At 34.7% G+C, this 17,099-nt stretch overlaps 1 protein-coding gene across 1 annotated transcript in view; it reads left to right on the forward strand.

Annotated features, from left to right (window-relative positions):
- BMT2 (base methyltransferase of 25S rRNA 2 homolog) overlaps positions 1–15,832 on the forward strand; it is an 82,190-nt gene extending 66,358 nt beyond the window's left edge. Inside the window, exon 5 of the mRNA XM_031455230.2 lies at positions 12,595–15,832. Within this exon, the coding sequence (XP_031311090.1) occupies positions 12,595–13,224 (630 nt within the window). The 3' untranslated portion in view covers positions 13,225–15,832. The remainder of the gene's footprint in view (positions 1–12,594) is intronic.
- The last annotated feature ends 1,267 nt before the right edge of the window (positions 15,833–17,099 follow it).

The following is a 17,099-nucleotide window of genomic DNA, read 5'->3' on the forward strand; positions in this document are numbered from 1 at the left end:
AGATGGAGTAACAGCGACCACATGGATCCTTTTTCCGCTTGCCTGCAGGAACCGAAAAGTAGACAAAATATTCAAATTAATATGTAAGACACTAGACATTAGGTCATGATACAGTGATTACCAAGAGATAGAAAAAAAAATGAGATGAGCCATACAGTTGCACTAGCATATAGCCTTCACAGAGTTTCCAAGATACGGCGCAAATTGGGGATCCCAAGCAAAATCCAGCTGATACCAAGTTGTGGAGACAGAGCTGAGAGTCCTGGAAGACCAAGACAGGTTGAAATACCAAAGATTTGAGTGCTGCAGAGAGAAAACTCCAGCGTCTCCGAAGAGTTGTCCTTGAGTACTCAGCAGACTACTGATCAGTACATGTGTGTGAGAAAACTACATGAGACTTCAGGAAGTACTAGCTGAAAGGACGAGGGGTTATAATGCCCAGCACTCACACTGGCTGGAAGTGGTACCTGTTCCCACCAGCCACACTGGAAACCTCAAGAATCACAATGCATTGGGTAAAGAACTCAGAAGAGCTTTCTGTCAGTAGTGGAGAGTAATAAGCCTTAGACTGAACATTGCACTAGGCCCACCTAATAAAATCTTGATAGCAAGAACAAAAAGATCAAACTGTCTCCAGATAACTTAACTATAGATCCCAAAACAATGGTCAAGAATATTTATAGCAACACAAAGCCATCCAGAACCCAGCAAAGTAGAATTCACCGTGTCTGGCATCCAATAAAGAAGTAATCAGCCGAGTGAAGAAGCAAGAAAATAGGACCAACACTGAGGAGATAAATCAACCAGCAGAGACCAACCCTGAACTGACACAGATGCTAAAATTAGGAAACAAGGGCATTAAGACAGGGACATTATGACTGTATTCCATATGTACAAAAAGTGAAGTAGAGACATGGAAGATACTTAAAAATATCCATATCTAACTTCTCAAGGTAGATACTATGATGTATGATAAGAAACACACTAGATGGTATTAACAGTACATTAGATACTGCAGACAAAAAGTTAAACTGAGGACATGGCAATAGAAACTACCTAAAATTAAACAGATTTTTTTAATAGAAGATCATCAGTGAGCAGTGAAGACGATTTCAAGTGGCCAAATATAAGCATTATTGGAGTCCCCCCAAGAGGGGGGAGAAGAAAATCAAATAAATAATGGCCAAAATTTTTCCAAATTTGGTAAAAGCTAACTAGTAGTACAGCTGTCCCTTAGCATCCCAGGGGAATGGTTCCAGGATACCACCCACAGCCCAGATATCAAAATCTACAGATGCTCAGGTCCTTACAGTTGGCTCTTCATATCCCTAGATTCTTTGTCCACAAATATGGAGGGCTGACTATATATTTGTTGGAAAAAATCCAGGTATAATTGGACTTGTGCAGTTCAAACCCATGTTTTTCAGGGACCAAATACAGAATGGGGTTTCTAATCTGTAAAATAATAAAATGTATGACAATAGCATAAAGGGTAAGAGGGAAGAAAAGGACTAGCATTAGGCTTTATACTACATATGAAGTTGTAAAATATTATTTGAAAGTAGACTGTGATAGGTTAAAGATGCAGACTACAAATTATAAAGCAACCAGTAAAATATAGTTAGTAAGCCAACAGAAACGATGAACTAGAATCATAAAGAAATTCCTTTAATCCAAAAGATGGCAGAAAAGAGAAGAAAGGAAACAGTGAACAGATGGAACAAATAAAAAATAAATAACAAGATTATAGATTTAAACCTAAGTTTACCAACAATCGCATTAAGTAGATATGGCCTAAATACCCTAATTAAAAGGCAAAGATTATCAGATTAGATTTAAAAAAGCAAGACCCAAATATATGTTGCCTATAAGAAATGCATTTCAATTATAAACACAAATAGGAAGTTAAGGTTATATGTGATAGTTACATTACAGACAAACTAGATCTCAGAGGGAAAATTACTACCACCAGTAAAGATGGTCATTTCAAAATGATAAAAAGTCAATTCATCAAGAGTACAAAACAGTTCTAAACATTATGTACCTAATTTTAATAGAGCTTCAAAATACATAAACCAAAAACTGATAAAATAGCAAGAGACAAAGAGACATTTATAAAATTGTAGTTGAAGATTTCATTACCCAACTCTCAATAATTGATGAAGTAATTAGAACATCAAAGAACTCACCAGGAAAATTAAACCATATTTTGGAATGAAGATAAATAAAAATATAAGATATCAAAAACACACAGGAAACTATATTCAATAGCTTATAATAACATAATGAAAAAGGATATATATATGTACATAAAACTGGATCACTATGCTGTACACCAGAAACTAGCACAACATTGTCAATCAACTATACTTTAAAAAAATATCGAAAACATAAGATATGCATAGGATGCCACTAAAGTGAGTAAAGTAATACTTAGGGGAAATATAATACTAAGCACCTTTATTAGAAAATAACAAAGGTCTCAAAAGCAATGACATCAACTTTCCAAATAATGGGAAAAAAGCACACTAAATCCAGAGTACAGAAAAGGAAATAACAAAGATTACAGTAGAAATCAATAAAGTGGAAAATGTTCAGAAAAACAGTAGGGAAGGCTAGTGAAAGCAAAAGCTACTTCTTTCAGAAGTTCAATAAAATGGATAAATCACTAGCCATGCCGATTTGGAAATAAAGAGAAAGAAGTGACATCATACATATTTTACCAACATTAAAAGGATAATATGTACTGTGAAAATTTATGCAGTGAATTCCACAACTTAAATGACATGGACAGATTCCTTGGAAGACACATACTACCAAAGGTCACTCATGAAGAAATAGATAACCTGAATAGCCTGAAATGTATTAAGGAAATTTGAACTGAGAAGTTAAAAACTTTCCGACAAAAAAAATTCCAGACTCAGATACCTTCACTCCCCAAATCATTCTACAAGGCCATTACCCTGATACCAAAACCAGACAGAGAATTATAGAACAACAACAAAAAAAAACATATAGACTGTATCCATCATGAACATAGACACAGATACTCTGTACAAAATTTTAGTGTTTTGAATCCAACAATATTTCAAAAAGGATAATGCATCATGATAAGTTTGGTTTATTCCAGAAATGCAAGATTGGTTTAATGTTTAAAAACACTCCATCTTTTCACCTAGTAATACACTAAAAAAGACATCTACAGATAACATCATACTTAATGGTAAAAGAAAAATGGATTCCTGGTAAAAACTTAGAGAACAAGATAAGGGTATTTTCTCTCATCATTTCTATTCAGCATTCTCTAGAAGTTTTAGCCAGTGCACTAAAGCAAGAAAAAGCAATAACAGGCATTCATATTGGAAATAAAGATGTAAAACTGTCTTTGTTCACAGATGACATTGATCATCTGTTAGATTATTCTTTGGAGTCTACAGAGAAGCTACTAGAACTAATAAGTGTGTTTAACAATATTGCAAGATAAGATTAATACACAAAAATAAATTTACATATATTAGTCACAGTCAGTTAGAAATTTGAAATAGTACCACTTTATTTAGCATCAGAAATATGAAATATGTAATATATGGACATAAGCCAATGAAAGATACGGCAAACCTGTATATTGAAAACTATAAATTACTAAGAGAAATTAAAGAAGACCTAAATAAGTAGAGCTATGCCATGTTTGTTGGTGGAAAAACTATCTTTAACATGCCCATTTTCCCAAAATTGATCTATATAGATTTAATGCAATTTTGATAAAAATTCTAGCAGGTTTTTTGTAAAAATTGAAGAACATATTTTAGGAATTTGTTTGGAAATCTAAAGGACCTAGAATAACTAAAGCAGCTTTTTAAAAGGACATTGTTGGATAGTAACTACTTAATTTCAAATTTCATTTTAAAGTTACAGTAATCACAACAGTGTGTTATTAGTCTCAAGATTATCAATGAAATGTAACAGGGTCCACAAATAGGGCTAAACTTATGGACTACCAATTTTCAAACAAGATAGAAAGCGTAGTCTTTTCAACAAATGGTGATTGAAGCAACTGGAATTCCATATGGAGAAGGGAATACTTCAGTCTATACTTCACACTATATACAAAAAATAAACTCAAAATTGGTCATAGGTAGACCTAAGTGAAAAACCTAAAACTAAAAATTCTAGAAGAAAACAGCAAAGAAAATTTTTGTGATGTTGGATTTGGAGATTTCTTAGATACACAGTCCATGACCAAAATCAGTCCATGAAAGAACAAGTTAATAAATTGGCTTTTATCAAAATTTAAAATTTACAGTGTTCAAAGACACTGGGGGTGGGGGGCTGTCAATCATGATGGCGGAGTAGGAGGACATGGAACTAATCTCTCCGCCAGAGACATCAAAAACACATCTGTATGTGTAACAATTCTCACTGAAAACTAACTGGAAACTAACACTCTTGTACAACCAAGGCTGTATGAAAGATCCACATGTAATTAGGTAAGAAGGGAAGAAGAGTGATCAGATCAGGACCTGTGCCCCTGGGAGAGGATTCAGAGGAAAAGGGAGACTACATGGGTGCAGACCTGCCCAGGGGAGTGCACAGCAAGAACCACAGATTGAGTGTCCTAGTCCTGGGTTCCTACACAGGGAAGATGAGTCCCCTTGGCTGGGTGGAGGACTGCTTGGACTAACAGGATGGCTATGGGAATCCTGGACTCCACTTCCGAGGCACACAATGCACTGGCTTGTCCTCAAGGCAGGACAGAGTGGGCAGTTACAAGACTGCTTGAGTGGCTGCCAGGTTTCGTGTTACTGCCTCGGTGCATGCCCCAGCCCAAGCTGAGAAAATTCTTTAGCCCCTCATACTCAGTGTCATATCATGGCATAGAATCTGGGGCTGCCATGACAAGGGAGAAAACTCAACCATGGGACACAGTGGTGACCTGGTCCAAGGGCAGAGCTTTGATGGGGTGGCAGCAGCTATTGTTCACACTTACTCAAGCAGCACCTCAGTAGCAGCCCGGAACTCTAGCAACCACTCTACCACAGCTCATGCTCTGATAATCACCTGGAGTCCACGCAGGCCCTACCTGCCCTGCAGTGCAGCCCCACAACAGGCCAGGGGTGGTAGAGGATAGGAGCAGTAATCAGCTGTAAGGAACAAAAGAGATGTGCACCCAAGGCTGCATCTGAACAGAGTAAGGAAAACTATTGTGGGTGCCTGCACAGGCCGCACATCAGAGACAGTTTGAACCTCAGTGTGGAGCCAACACAGCATACCCCCTTGCTTCAGCAATCCCCTACTCTGAAGCAAAGGTTCCAGAGCTGGGAGAAGGGAAAGCACACACTTAACAGGAACAGACCAGCACAGGCCTATTCTTTGGGCTTCTGCTTCAGCAACTTGGGATCAGATTCTACCCCTAATAGGGTAGTGATGACTACTGAGCAGAGGGGAAGTCTCACATCACACCCAACTTCAGCTTTAGCCCTTCCATCTCCAGCCCCAATCCCTGCCAAAGTGATAGCTTCCCTCACACCCAGAGGAAAGACATGACTTCCATCCATGTCAAATCAGCTTTCCCACCAAAGGCATGGGGCACACGTGTTCTGTGTAGGGATACTCCCACATAAGAACAGCATTTCAAGACCACAATAGGTAACTGTTTCACCTAAATTCACAGAGGCAGAGAAATTCATGCAAAATAGAAAGGCAGAAGAAGTGCTCTCAGTTGAAAGAGCAAGAGAAAACTCCTGGAAAAAATGAAACAACTTAAAAGAGGAAAAATTCAAAGCATTGTCAATAAAAATGTTAGCTGAATTAGGGAAAACAATAGATGAACACAGTGACAGGTTTAACAAGGAACTAGAAAATATAAGAGAGACCCAATCAGAATTGAAAAAAACCTGCAAGCTAGGATACCCAGCAAGACTATCACTTAGAATAGGAGGAGAGATTAACAACTTCCCAGACAAGCAAAAAATAGAGTTCATCAAAGAAATGTTAAGTGGTCTTCTCTGAGTGGAAAAAAAGTAGGACTCTACAGGAAAGGGAAAATTCCACTAGGAAAGGCAAATATATAGTAAGGACAGAGAATCAACCACTTAAATAAGCCAGCACAAAGATTAAAAGACAAAATTGTGAAAGCAACTATAACTACCATAAACAGTTAAGGGAGAAACATGACAATGTAAAAAATATGACATCAAAAACGCAAAATGCAGGGGAGGGGAGTATAAAAAAGGTAGACCTTTTAGAATGTGTTTGAAGTTAAATAACTACCAGTTTAAAATGAACAGATAGAGTTATAGATCAACACATATGAACCTCATGTTAATCACAAATAAACTTACAATAAATACACAAAAAAGGAACACAAGCATACTACTAGAGAAAGTTTATCAAACCATAAGGGAAGAAACCAAAAGAAGAAAAGAACACAACTATAAAAACAACTAGAAAATAGGTAATAAAATGGCAGTAAGTACATACTTACCAATAATCACTTTAAATGCTCCAGTCAAAAGACACAGACAGACACAGGATGACTGGATAAAGAAAAGACTCATTTCAGAGCTAAAGACACACACAGAATGAAAGTGAGGAGATGGAAAAAGGTATTTTATGCAAATAACAAGAAAGCCGGGATAGCAATACTCATACCAAAAAAAATAGATTTTAACAAAGTCTGTAACAAAAAACAAAGGGCACTATATAATGATAAAGGGATCAGTACAAGAAGAGGATTTACACTTGCTGGCATATATACCCTTATTACAAGAGCATTTAAGTATATAAAGCAACTACTATATTTAAGTATATAAGGCAACTACTAACAGACACACAGGGGGAAGTTGACAAGAATGTAATAATAATAGGGGACTTTAACACCCCACTGACATCAATGATTAGATCATCCAGATAGAAAATCAGTAAGGCAACAGTGGTCTTAAATGACAGAATGGACCAGTTGGACTTAATAGCTATCTATAGGACATTCCATCCCAAAACAGCACAATACACATTCTTTTCAAGTACATGTGGAAAGTTCTCCAGGATATTACATGCTAGGCCACAAAACAAGTCTCAGCAAATTTAACAGGATATAAATGCTATCGAGCATCTTTTCCAATCACAGTGGTGTGAAACTAGAAATTAACTACAGAAAGAAAAAATGAGAAAAGAACAAACATGTGGAGACTAAACACGCTACTAAAAACCACTGGGTCAATGAAGAAGTCAAAGAGGAAATTAAATACCTCAAGACAAATGTAAACGTAACCACAACTTTCCAAAATCTATGGGCTGCAACAAAAGCTAAGAGGAAAGTTTATAGCAATGCAGGCCTTCCTCAGGAAACAAGAAAAGTCTCAAACAACCTAATCTACCACTCCAAAGGAATCAGGGAAGAGAGAACAAAGCCCAAAGTCAACAGAAGGAAGGAAAAAAATAAAGATCAGGGAGGAAATAAATAGAGGCCCCCCCTCCCCCCGCCAAAAGAAGATTAGAAAAGATGAAATGAAGAGCTGGGTTGTTTGTTGTTGTTGTTGTGTTTTGGTTTTTTTTTTTTTGAAAAGATAGACAAAATTGATAAACCTTTAGCCAAGCTCACCAAGGAAAAAAGAGAAAGAACCCAAATTAACAAAATAAGAAATGAGAGGAGAAATAACAGCTGATACCACAGGGATACCAAAGAAATCATGAGACTACTATGAACAGTTAAATGCCAACAAATTGGATAATCTAGAAGAAATAGACAAATTTCTAGAAACGTGCAACCTGCCATTACTGAACCAAGAAGAAACACAATTTGAACAGACCAATCACGTAGTAAATTGAATTTGTCATTTAAAAAAACTCCCATCAAATAAAAGTTCAGGACCCACAGCTTCACAGGGGAAGCTGTGGGTCATTCAAAACATACAAAGAAGAGTTAATACTTTTCCTTCTATAACCAGTCCAATATATTGAAAAGGATGGAACACTCCCAAATTCATTCTACAGGCCACCATTACGCTGATACCAAAACTAGATAAAGACACTACGAGAAAGAAAATTATTGGCCAGTATCTTTGATGACTATAGATGCAAAAATCCTCAAAAAATATTAGCTAACCGAATTCAGTAATATGTAAAAAAAAGTCATACTCCGTGATTAAGTGGGATTTATTCCAGAGCTGCAAGGATGGGTCAGTATTCCCAAATCATCATGTTACACTACATTAACAAAAGGATAAAAATCACATGATCATCTCAATAGACAGAGAAAAAGCATCTGACAAAATTCAACACCCATTGTGATAAAAACTCTCAAAGTTGGTATAGCAGGAACATATTTCAACATAATAAAGGCCATTTATGACAAACCCACAGCTAGCATCATATTCAACAGTGAAAAGTTAAAAGCCTTTCCCCTAAATTCTGTAACAAGACAAGATTGCCACTGTCACCACTTCTATTAATCACAGTATTATAAATCCTAGCCACAGCAGTCAGACGAGAAAAAGAAAGACAATGCATTCAAGCTGGAAGGGAAGAAGTAAAACTTACTACTTGCAGATGACATGATACTTTATATAGGAAACTGAAGTCTCCACCAAAAACCTATTAGGACTAATAAATAAATTTAGTAATGTTGCAGGATATAAGATTAATATACAGAAATATGTTGCTTTTCTGTACATTAATAATGAATTATCAGAAAGAGCAAGTAAAAACAATCTTACTTAACGTCATATCAAAAAGAATAAAATACTTTGGAATATAGTTATCTAAGGAGATGAAAGTCCTGTATTCTGAAAATTATAAAACATTGATGAAGGAAATCGAAGATGATGCAGAGACATGGAAATATATCCTGTGCTCTTGGATTAAAAGAATTGCCCCAAGTTGCCAAAGCAATCTTGAGAAAAAAATAACAGAGCTGGAGATATCACCCTTCCTAACTTCAAACTACACTATAAAGATACTGTATTCAATAAAGCATGGTTCTGGCACAAAAACAGACCTATAGATCAATGGAACAGAACACAGAGCCTAGAAATAAACCCATACACCTATGGTCAATTAATCTGTGACAGTGGAGACAAGAATATACATCGGAAAAAAGACAGTCTGTTCAGTAAGTTGTGCTGGGAAAACTGAACAGCTACATGTAAAACAATGAGATTAGAGTATTTCCTTACACCATATACAAAAATAGGCTCAAAATGGATTAAAGACCTAAATGTAAAAACTGAAACCATGAAACTGGAAGAAAACATGCAGAACACTCTGTGACATAAATTGTAGCAATATTTTTTTCAGATCTGTCTCCTAAGGCAAAAGAAATAAAAGCAGTAATAAACAAATGGGACCTAATCAAACTATAAATCAAACTTCTGTTCAGCAAAGGAAATCATTGACAATACAGAAAGCTTTACAAAGTACAGAATAGGAGAAAATATTTGCTAATAATAGGAATGACAAGGGGTTAATATCGAATATATGTAAATAATTCATACAACTCAACATAAAAAAAATCCAGTCAAAAAATTGGCTGAAGACCTAAAAAGACATTTCCCCAAAGAAGACATACAGATGGCTAACACACACATGAAAATATGCTCAACATCACATCACTAATTATTAGAGAAATGCAAATCAAAACAGTGAGGTATCACTCTATACCTGTCAGAATGACTATCATCAAAAAGTCTACAAATAACAAATGTTAGAGAGGATGTGGAGAAAAGGGCTCCCTCTTACACTGTTGGTAAGAATGTAAATTGGTACAGCCACTGTAGAAAACATTGTGGAGGTTTCTCAAAAAACTAAAAATAGAATTGCCAAATGATACTGCAATTCCACTCCTGGGTATATATCCAAACAAAATGAAAAGTCTAATTTGAAAAAATACGTGCACCCCAATGTTCATAGCAGCATTATCTACAGTTGCCAAGATATGGAAACAACTGAAGTTTCCATCAGTAGATAAACGGACAAAGAAGGTGTGTGTGTACATGAGCATGCATGCACACTCAAACAATGGACTATTACTCTGCCATAAAAAGAGTGAAATTTCTGCCATTTACAGCACTGTGGTTGGAACTAGAGAATATTATGTTTAGTGAAGTTAAGTCAGACAAAGACAAATACTGTGATATCACATGTGAAATCTAAAAGATAAAACAAATGAATGTATATAGCAAAACAGAAAGAGACTCATAGATACAGAAAACACACTAGCGGTTACCTGTGGGGAGAAGGGAGCAAGGAAGGGCAAGATAGGAGTATGGGATTAAGAGATACAAACTATGATACGTAAGATTGATAAACCCAAAGATATACTGTACAGCACTGGAAAATATAGCCATTATTTTCTAATAACTTTTAATGGAGTATAATCTATAAAAACACTGAATCACTATGCTGTACACCCAAAACTAATGTAATATTGTAAATTAACTATAGCTTCAATAAAAAAGAAAAAGACATTGTTACGAGAATGAAAAGGCAAGCCATAAACTGAGAGAAGTATTTTCAAGTCATATATCTGATTAAGGACTTGTATCCAGTATAAAGGACTTTCAAAACTCAACGAGAAAATGTTTTAAAATTTATAGCAAACCAATTATTTTTAAATAGGCAAAAGATTTGAACAGATACTTCACCAAAGAAGATACCCAGATGGGAAAAAAGTACATGTAAAGAAGGTAAACATCACTACTCATTAGGAAAATCCAAATTGAAACCTCAATATACTACTACACACCTATGACCATGATTAAAATGTAAAAGGCTAGCCATTCCGAGTGCTGATGAAGATTTGGAGGAACTGGAACTCCCATAAACTCCTGATGGGGATGTAAAACTATGTAACTGCTTTTGAAAATAGTTTTGGGGTTTCTTTAAAAGTTACTACTATATATAAAATAGATAAACAACAAATTTCTACTGTATAGCACATGGAGCATATTCAGTATCTTGTAGTAACCTACAATAAAGAATATGAAAAGGAATATATGTATGTATATGTATGTCTGAAACATTATGCTGTACACCAGAAATTGACACAACATTTCAAACCAACTATACCTCAATTTTAAAAAGTTGAACATGTACATACTATATGATCCAGCCACCCCTTTCCTTGCTTATTTATCCAAAACAAATGAAAGCATGTGCATTCAAAGATAAACAGGAATGCTCATGGCAGCTTTGATTCTAATAGCCAAAAACTAGAAACAACCAATATCTATGAACAGGTATATGAATAAACAAACTGTGGTATATCCTTGATAAAGTAGGATACCTCAGCAATTAACAAAATGCCCCCCAAAAAATGGATGAATCTCAAAATAATTGTACTGTTCGAAAGAAGTCAGGCAAAATAAGAGTATGTTGTTCTGTATTATTCCATTTATGCAAAATTCTAGAAAATACATACTGACCATACTGATCTGTAGTGACTGAAATCACATCAATGATTGCCTAGTGGCAGGGGAGAACAGGGAGGGTACAAGGAAGGGATTATATAAGGGACACAAGAAAACTTTTGGGGTAGTGGTGGATCTGTTCCTTAATTTGACTGTAGTAGTGGTTTTATGAGTGTATAAATGTTAAAACTTATCAGGAGTTTCAATATGCTTGTGTGTCAGTTCTACTTCAATAAAGCTATTCCCTGCCCTCCCCTCCAAAAGGAGCAAAAGGAAGAAGAAAAACAAAGGTTTTCCATGTTCCATACATAGAACTTTATGTATCACTTTTCCTAATAGATAGTCCAGATGCTTATATGACCAGCTTTGTCAATACACTAACAAGAATGAGGGACTAAGGTATTAGCTAATATCCTTGATAATTAACTATTGTTATATGATAAGGGTAACTAATTTTTATCTAATTTTAAAACTGCTTTCTTATTCTGGATTATTTCCATAGAGTTTTAATATTCAGCAAATTATACAATGCTATTTAGTCCTTTACTTACAGTATATACCATGGTCATTTGACTAAGTTAATTACATTTAATATGTAGTTTGTTTCAAGCCAGGGATTAACTTTTTAATAGAATAAATGTATTATTAAAATTACCTTTGATATGGTTATTAAAGTTAATGGTTAAAAAGATGTTTGTCATGACTTTAAAAAGTTTTGGTATTTCACTTTTTAAATTTATAATTCTCTTCCATTATCCTCTTTGACTTTGATTCATCTTTATTTCACAGTATTTTTTGTTTAATTATTTTTGTATTAGCCTGTTTTTTTAACTGTAAATGTTTAAGTGAATGTAAATATGACTAAATTTAGAAATAGATCATCACTATAAGCTCTTACTCAAGTTAAATTTCAAATAAACTATTATTTTTTAAATACGTGCTTAAAATTATTTCTAATTTTTAATTGTTACACAAATATATATTTTTAATTAATGACTAGAAATTACTGTTTGGATTTCTGTGAGTAAAAGTTTTGGTCGAATATAAGCGTGCAAGTTAGAAGGGAAAGGTACATAATTAAAGTATGAATTATACAGAAATGCTGTGAAATAGTTTGGTGCAAAATCTATGTAGTGAGGTGGAGGTAATCTTAAAATTCTTAATATGCCTTATTTTTGCCTTTCTGCAGAGTGTATATAAATGTGACTTCCTGAACTTGCAGCTTCAGCAGCCACTCCAGCTTGCACAGGATGCTATAGATGCCTTTTTGAAGCAGCTGAAAAACCCTATTGATTCTCTTCCTGGAGAACTTTTCCATGTGGTTGTTTTCTCTCTCCTTCTTTCTTATTTTCCATCACCTTACCAGCGATGGATTTGCTGCAAGAAAGCCCATGAACTGTTAGTATTAAATGGTCTATTGCTTATCATCACACCTGATTCCTCCCATCAGAACCGTCATGCTATGATGATGAAAAGCTGGAAGATTGCTATAGAGTCCCTGGGCTTTAAACGTTTCAAGTATTCAAAATTTTCACATATGCATCTGATGGCATTTAGAAAAATCTCCCTAAAAACCACCAGTGACTTGGTTAGTAGGAACTACCCAGGGATGTTATATATTCCTCAAGATTTCAACAGTATAGAAGATGAGGAATATTCTAACCCTTCCTGCTACGTTCGATCAGATATAGAAGATGAACAACTAGCGTATGGTTTCACAGAGCTCCCTGATGCTCCATACGACTCAGATTCTGGAGAAAGTCAAGCCAGCTCTATTCCCGTCTATGAGCTAGAAGATCCCATATTACTTTTAAGTTAATATAAAAGCAAAAGGCCCTTTCAGTCCAGACTCCTAAACTTAATTGCTTACACTAATCAGAAATACTAACATGAACTCAGTACTTAAAACCTGGTTTGCATAGAAGAAATGCAAAGGTTTACAGAGTTTGCTATTTTTTTCTACTTCTGGATTTTAAAATTTATTCTTATATAGAAAGCTTAAATAAAGTTTCATGCAGAGTGACTCCTGTCATAGCAGAAACCACTGTTACTTTAGCATTTAGCACTAAGATATCATAGAAAGGTACCTTTTTCTCTTTAGTGCTATTGTGAAAAAGGAAGCATAATTTGCTATGTATTTTTCTTATTTTCATCTTTTCAATGTTGACTTTAAACCATTACAATGAGAAACTAAGATATGTAGAAAGCTGTAGATTGCACTTTGATGATTCACAAGTTAAATGTGACACAGAGATAGATTGGTTTAGTAGTTTTATGATGCACTTATCTTATTCTCTTTCTAACTAAATTGTTAGCTGTTACAGAAAGCCATTTTGGCCCAGTTTTGTCTGACATCCAACATTCCCCAAACTTTTTGGAACTGATCATAATTCTCGTTCTTTCTTTCTTGCTCAGTTGGCAGCATCAGACATTGGGGAGCTATTTCCCCCAAAATATGTATTCTAATTTTATTAGCACAGTACAGTAAACACCATTGCCAAAACAGAATTTTCATATTTTTGTTGTTGTTGATTTGGGCCTTGGTGTTAAGTATATTTAACTGTGAGATTTCACTTTTACTTTTTTAAATTTAGGTTTCATTTACAAAATTTTCTGTTTAAGCAAGGAACAATATAGTACTCGATACTGACCTGAAACGCCTTTGTGAAAGGGTTTGCACTTGTAAGAAAGCTTTTGTTCTACCTAGACCAACCTTAATAGGGTCCTCACCTTTCCATTAAGGAGGTGCTGCACTACAAGCCTGGAATTATATAGAAAAATTTTAAATTAACCCTGTGCTGTTAATCTCAAAGTGGTTTTGACCTTTTGGTATTTTAATTTCTATCTAAATCCTGGCAGAAAATTTTCTTTGAATATATAAACCATCAGTTGGCTGTGGGAATTTTCCCTTTCCACATTGATAAATGCCTTTCTGTGTTTCTGAATCAGAAGCAAATGATTAAGGAGAAATATGTCCAACAAGACAAGATTAGTTTAAATAGCTAAGAACATTTAGTCCACATTGTCTTGTCAGCCAGCAGTTGTCATGTAAACTATCATTTTTAAGAGTGCCACTGTGTGGATTTTTTTTCAAGTGGTTATTACATTAAAATTACCTCATACTGAGGTTTTTGCACTGAAATATCACAGTTTCAGATTTCATGGTTAATGTTGTATGTGTGTGTGTTTTTAATGGAAACTTGCATTTTCAATAGTTGATCCTAAATTCATAAACTGCACTTCTTTACTCTGGTAAAACTGATGTTTTTGTGCTTATTGTGAATTGCTGTAGTTAACTTTGAATGTCAAACTTTATTTAGAAATACAAAATTTACCCTTTAAGATATAAATGGTTCAGTGTGTGTTACCCGATATTTCAAGTTAAATTTCATATTCTGAATTAATGAAAGTAACAAGATTGTAATTAACCTAAAACGTCAGTTAAGTAAATGCAATAAATATTGGTTGCTCAGATATGCCAGAAATAACTTGAAGTTCTTTGTTTACTTTCAACAGCATAAGATTCCTTAATAAGAATAATTAGGACTTTCTTTCTAATTAAGCACTACAGGTCATCTTGTAGATTCCCCCAAAAGAAGAAGGAAAAAAACCTTGTGTTCAGGGTGACACAGAAATATGTTTTGGTAGTGCACCTCCTTTTACCATACTGTCCATTTTCTGTGATTGGGCTAAATGCTATCCTAAGGGCAAAGAAAACAATGTAACAAATAAAAGTGCTTTGAAAGTAAATGAAAACAGTGCTTTTGAGAGGCTGGTGTAAGTATATGACCTTAGAGTTAGCCTTTGTGTTACAGCTAAAAATGTTGGTGCTATAAATTCTTCTGATTGTTTACAGATGTTGATTCTGCTTATGCTCCAAAGTGTGCATGATGTATTTTAAATAGTACTTTAAAGAAAAAAATCTCTTTATAAAACCTATACTCCCACTTAGTGTAAATTTGTTTGGATTTATAAATCTCATTTGTTACTGTAAATTCATCTTACTCAGATTAAGTTGGCACAGGATTTCAACTAATATGTATTCCACCAAAGCCAATTCAACATATAAATGTTAAAATATAAGCAGTCATGTGGCTTGGTGCCAGATTATATATGTAATGACAAGGGAAGTTAATAGAGTCTTCTAATACTGTATGGGTACTCTTGAGAATGATTTATTTGGATATAAAGAAGTTAAGGGGCCTCCTGTCACATTTACCAATAGTATTCTCCAGAATAATTTGATGTTTCAGAAACAAATGATCGTTTGCTTGGATTCTTCAGGATTATGACTCGATCAAGTGGTTTATATCATAGTTGCCATGTGGTGGGAGGTGGCTTACCTGAAAATGTATGTTTGTGTTTGTTGTATTTTTTCACATTTTGTGAACAAAGCACATTTATTAAAAATTTTAAATTTTCTAATATTCACTGTCTGTTGCTTGTGAACTGAAAGTTTTATGGTCTTTGACCTATCTCACTAAATGATTTCGGCATTAAGGAGCAATTTAAAACTTAAATTACTTAGAATTTTCTAGCTGGTTTTATCTAGTCAAATTCCTTAATTTAGTAAATGCATTCACTGAGCTCCAGAGAGCTCAGGTGACTTCTTATTGTCATGCTGTTTACTAATGAACCAGGACAACAGCCAACATAAATTCTAGTTCATTATATGTCAACCATATCATGCTCTAGTTTCCTTGAAAGTTAATTACATCTGAGATAATTTAGCAAAGTTTATCAGTTATTTTAGGGCAGCAGATGGCTTCCTCATGATGTGAAAGAGTTCTTTAATTATTGAACAGATGTTTGACTTCTACCATGTGCAATATCCTGGGGGAGCAGCAGGGCTTGGTGTGGTCACAGTTCCCTGTTTTCATGGAACTTATGACCTAATGAAGACAGCAAGCATTCTACACAGAGTTAATGTCTGTATATAGGAATGATTGCCTACTGTTCCGATACCTTTGCTGCTTAAGTCCCTTAGTTTGTTTCTCAAAAATGGAATAGGATACAAAAAAAAAAAAAAAGCTTTAAAACACAACAAAAAATGTTTAGCAAATCACAAGCACACTGAAGATAAGAGAGATGTTCATCTCTCTAGAAAAGTGCAAACTAAAAATAAATTCTGGTTGTGAAAGGCAGAAAAACATGAAACTGAGCTTTTGCTCTATTTTCCCACATTTTTCTGAGCACAATGCTGCAACTGTATTCCTTTTCAGGAGTACACATACTAGGTAAGCAGAATATAGATTCAAGATTTGGTTCCTTCTTGGTGTTGCAAATTATTAGATAGCAAAAGAGAAAAACAAATTCCTCTGAATTATTAGTCCAAACAACATAATACAAATTGTTTATTACAAAGAATGTTTGTATTATAATGATTTGATTCTTCGTAAAAACCTAAATTGCCTTAACCTCCGTGATAGGTTCACAATAAAAATTCATACCCATGATCCACTGAACACAAACCTCCCCAAGATTGTTAGTCGTGGCCTGTATCACACCATACCCAATAAACAAGCATGCTGCAATAGCTAACAATTTAATTTAGGTGCTCTAAATGTTATAGTAGAAAAGAATTGGGTCTTCTAAACCCTATTCTGCCTTAGAGATATTCAAACCTTAACAATTGAGAATCCTCTAATTTATCTTAAACTCAGGTTTGAATGTATGTTTCATCCCAAATGTGTT

The sequence above is a fragment of the Camelus dromedarius genome, chromosome 7 (genome assembly GCF_036321535.1).
Source record: "Camelus dromedarius isolate mCamDro1 chromosome 7, mCamDro1.pat, whole genome shotgun sequence".
Classification (NCBI taxonomy): domain Eukaryota; kingdom Metazoa; phylum Chordata; class Mammalia; order Artiodactyla; family Camelidae; genus Camelus; species Camelus dromedarius.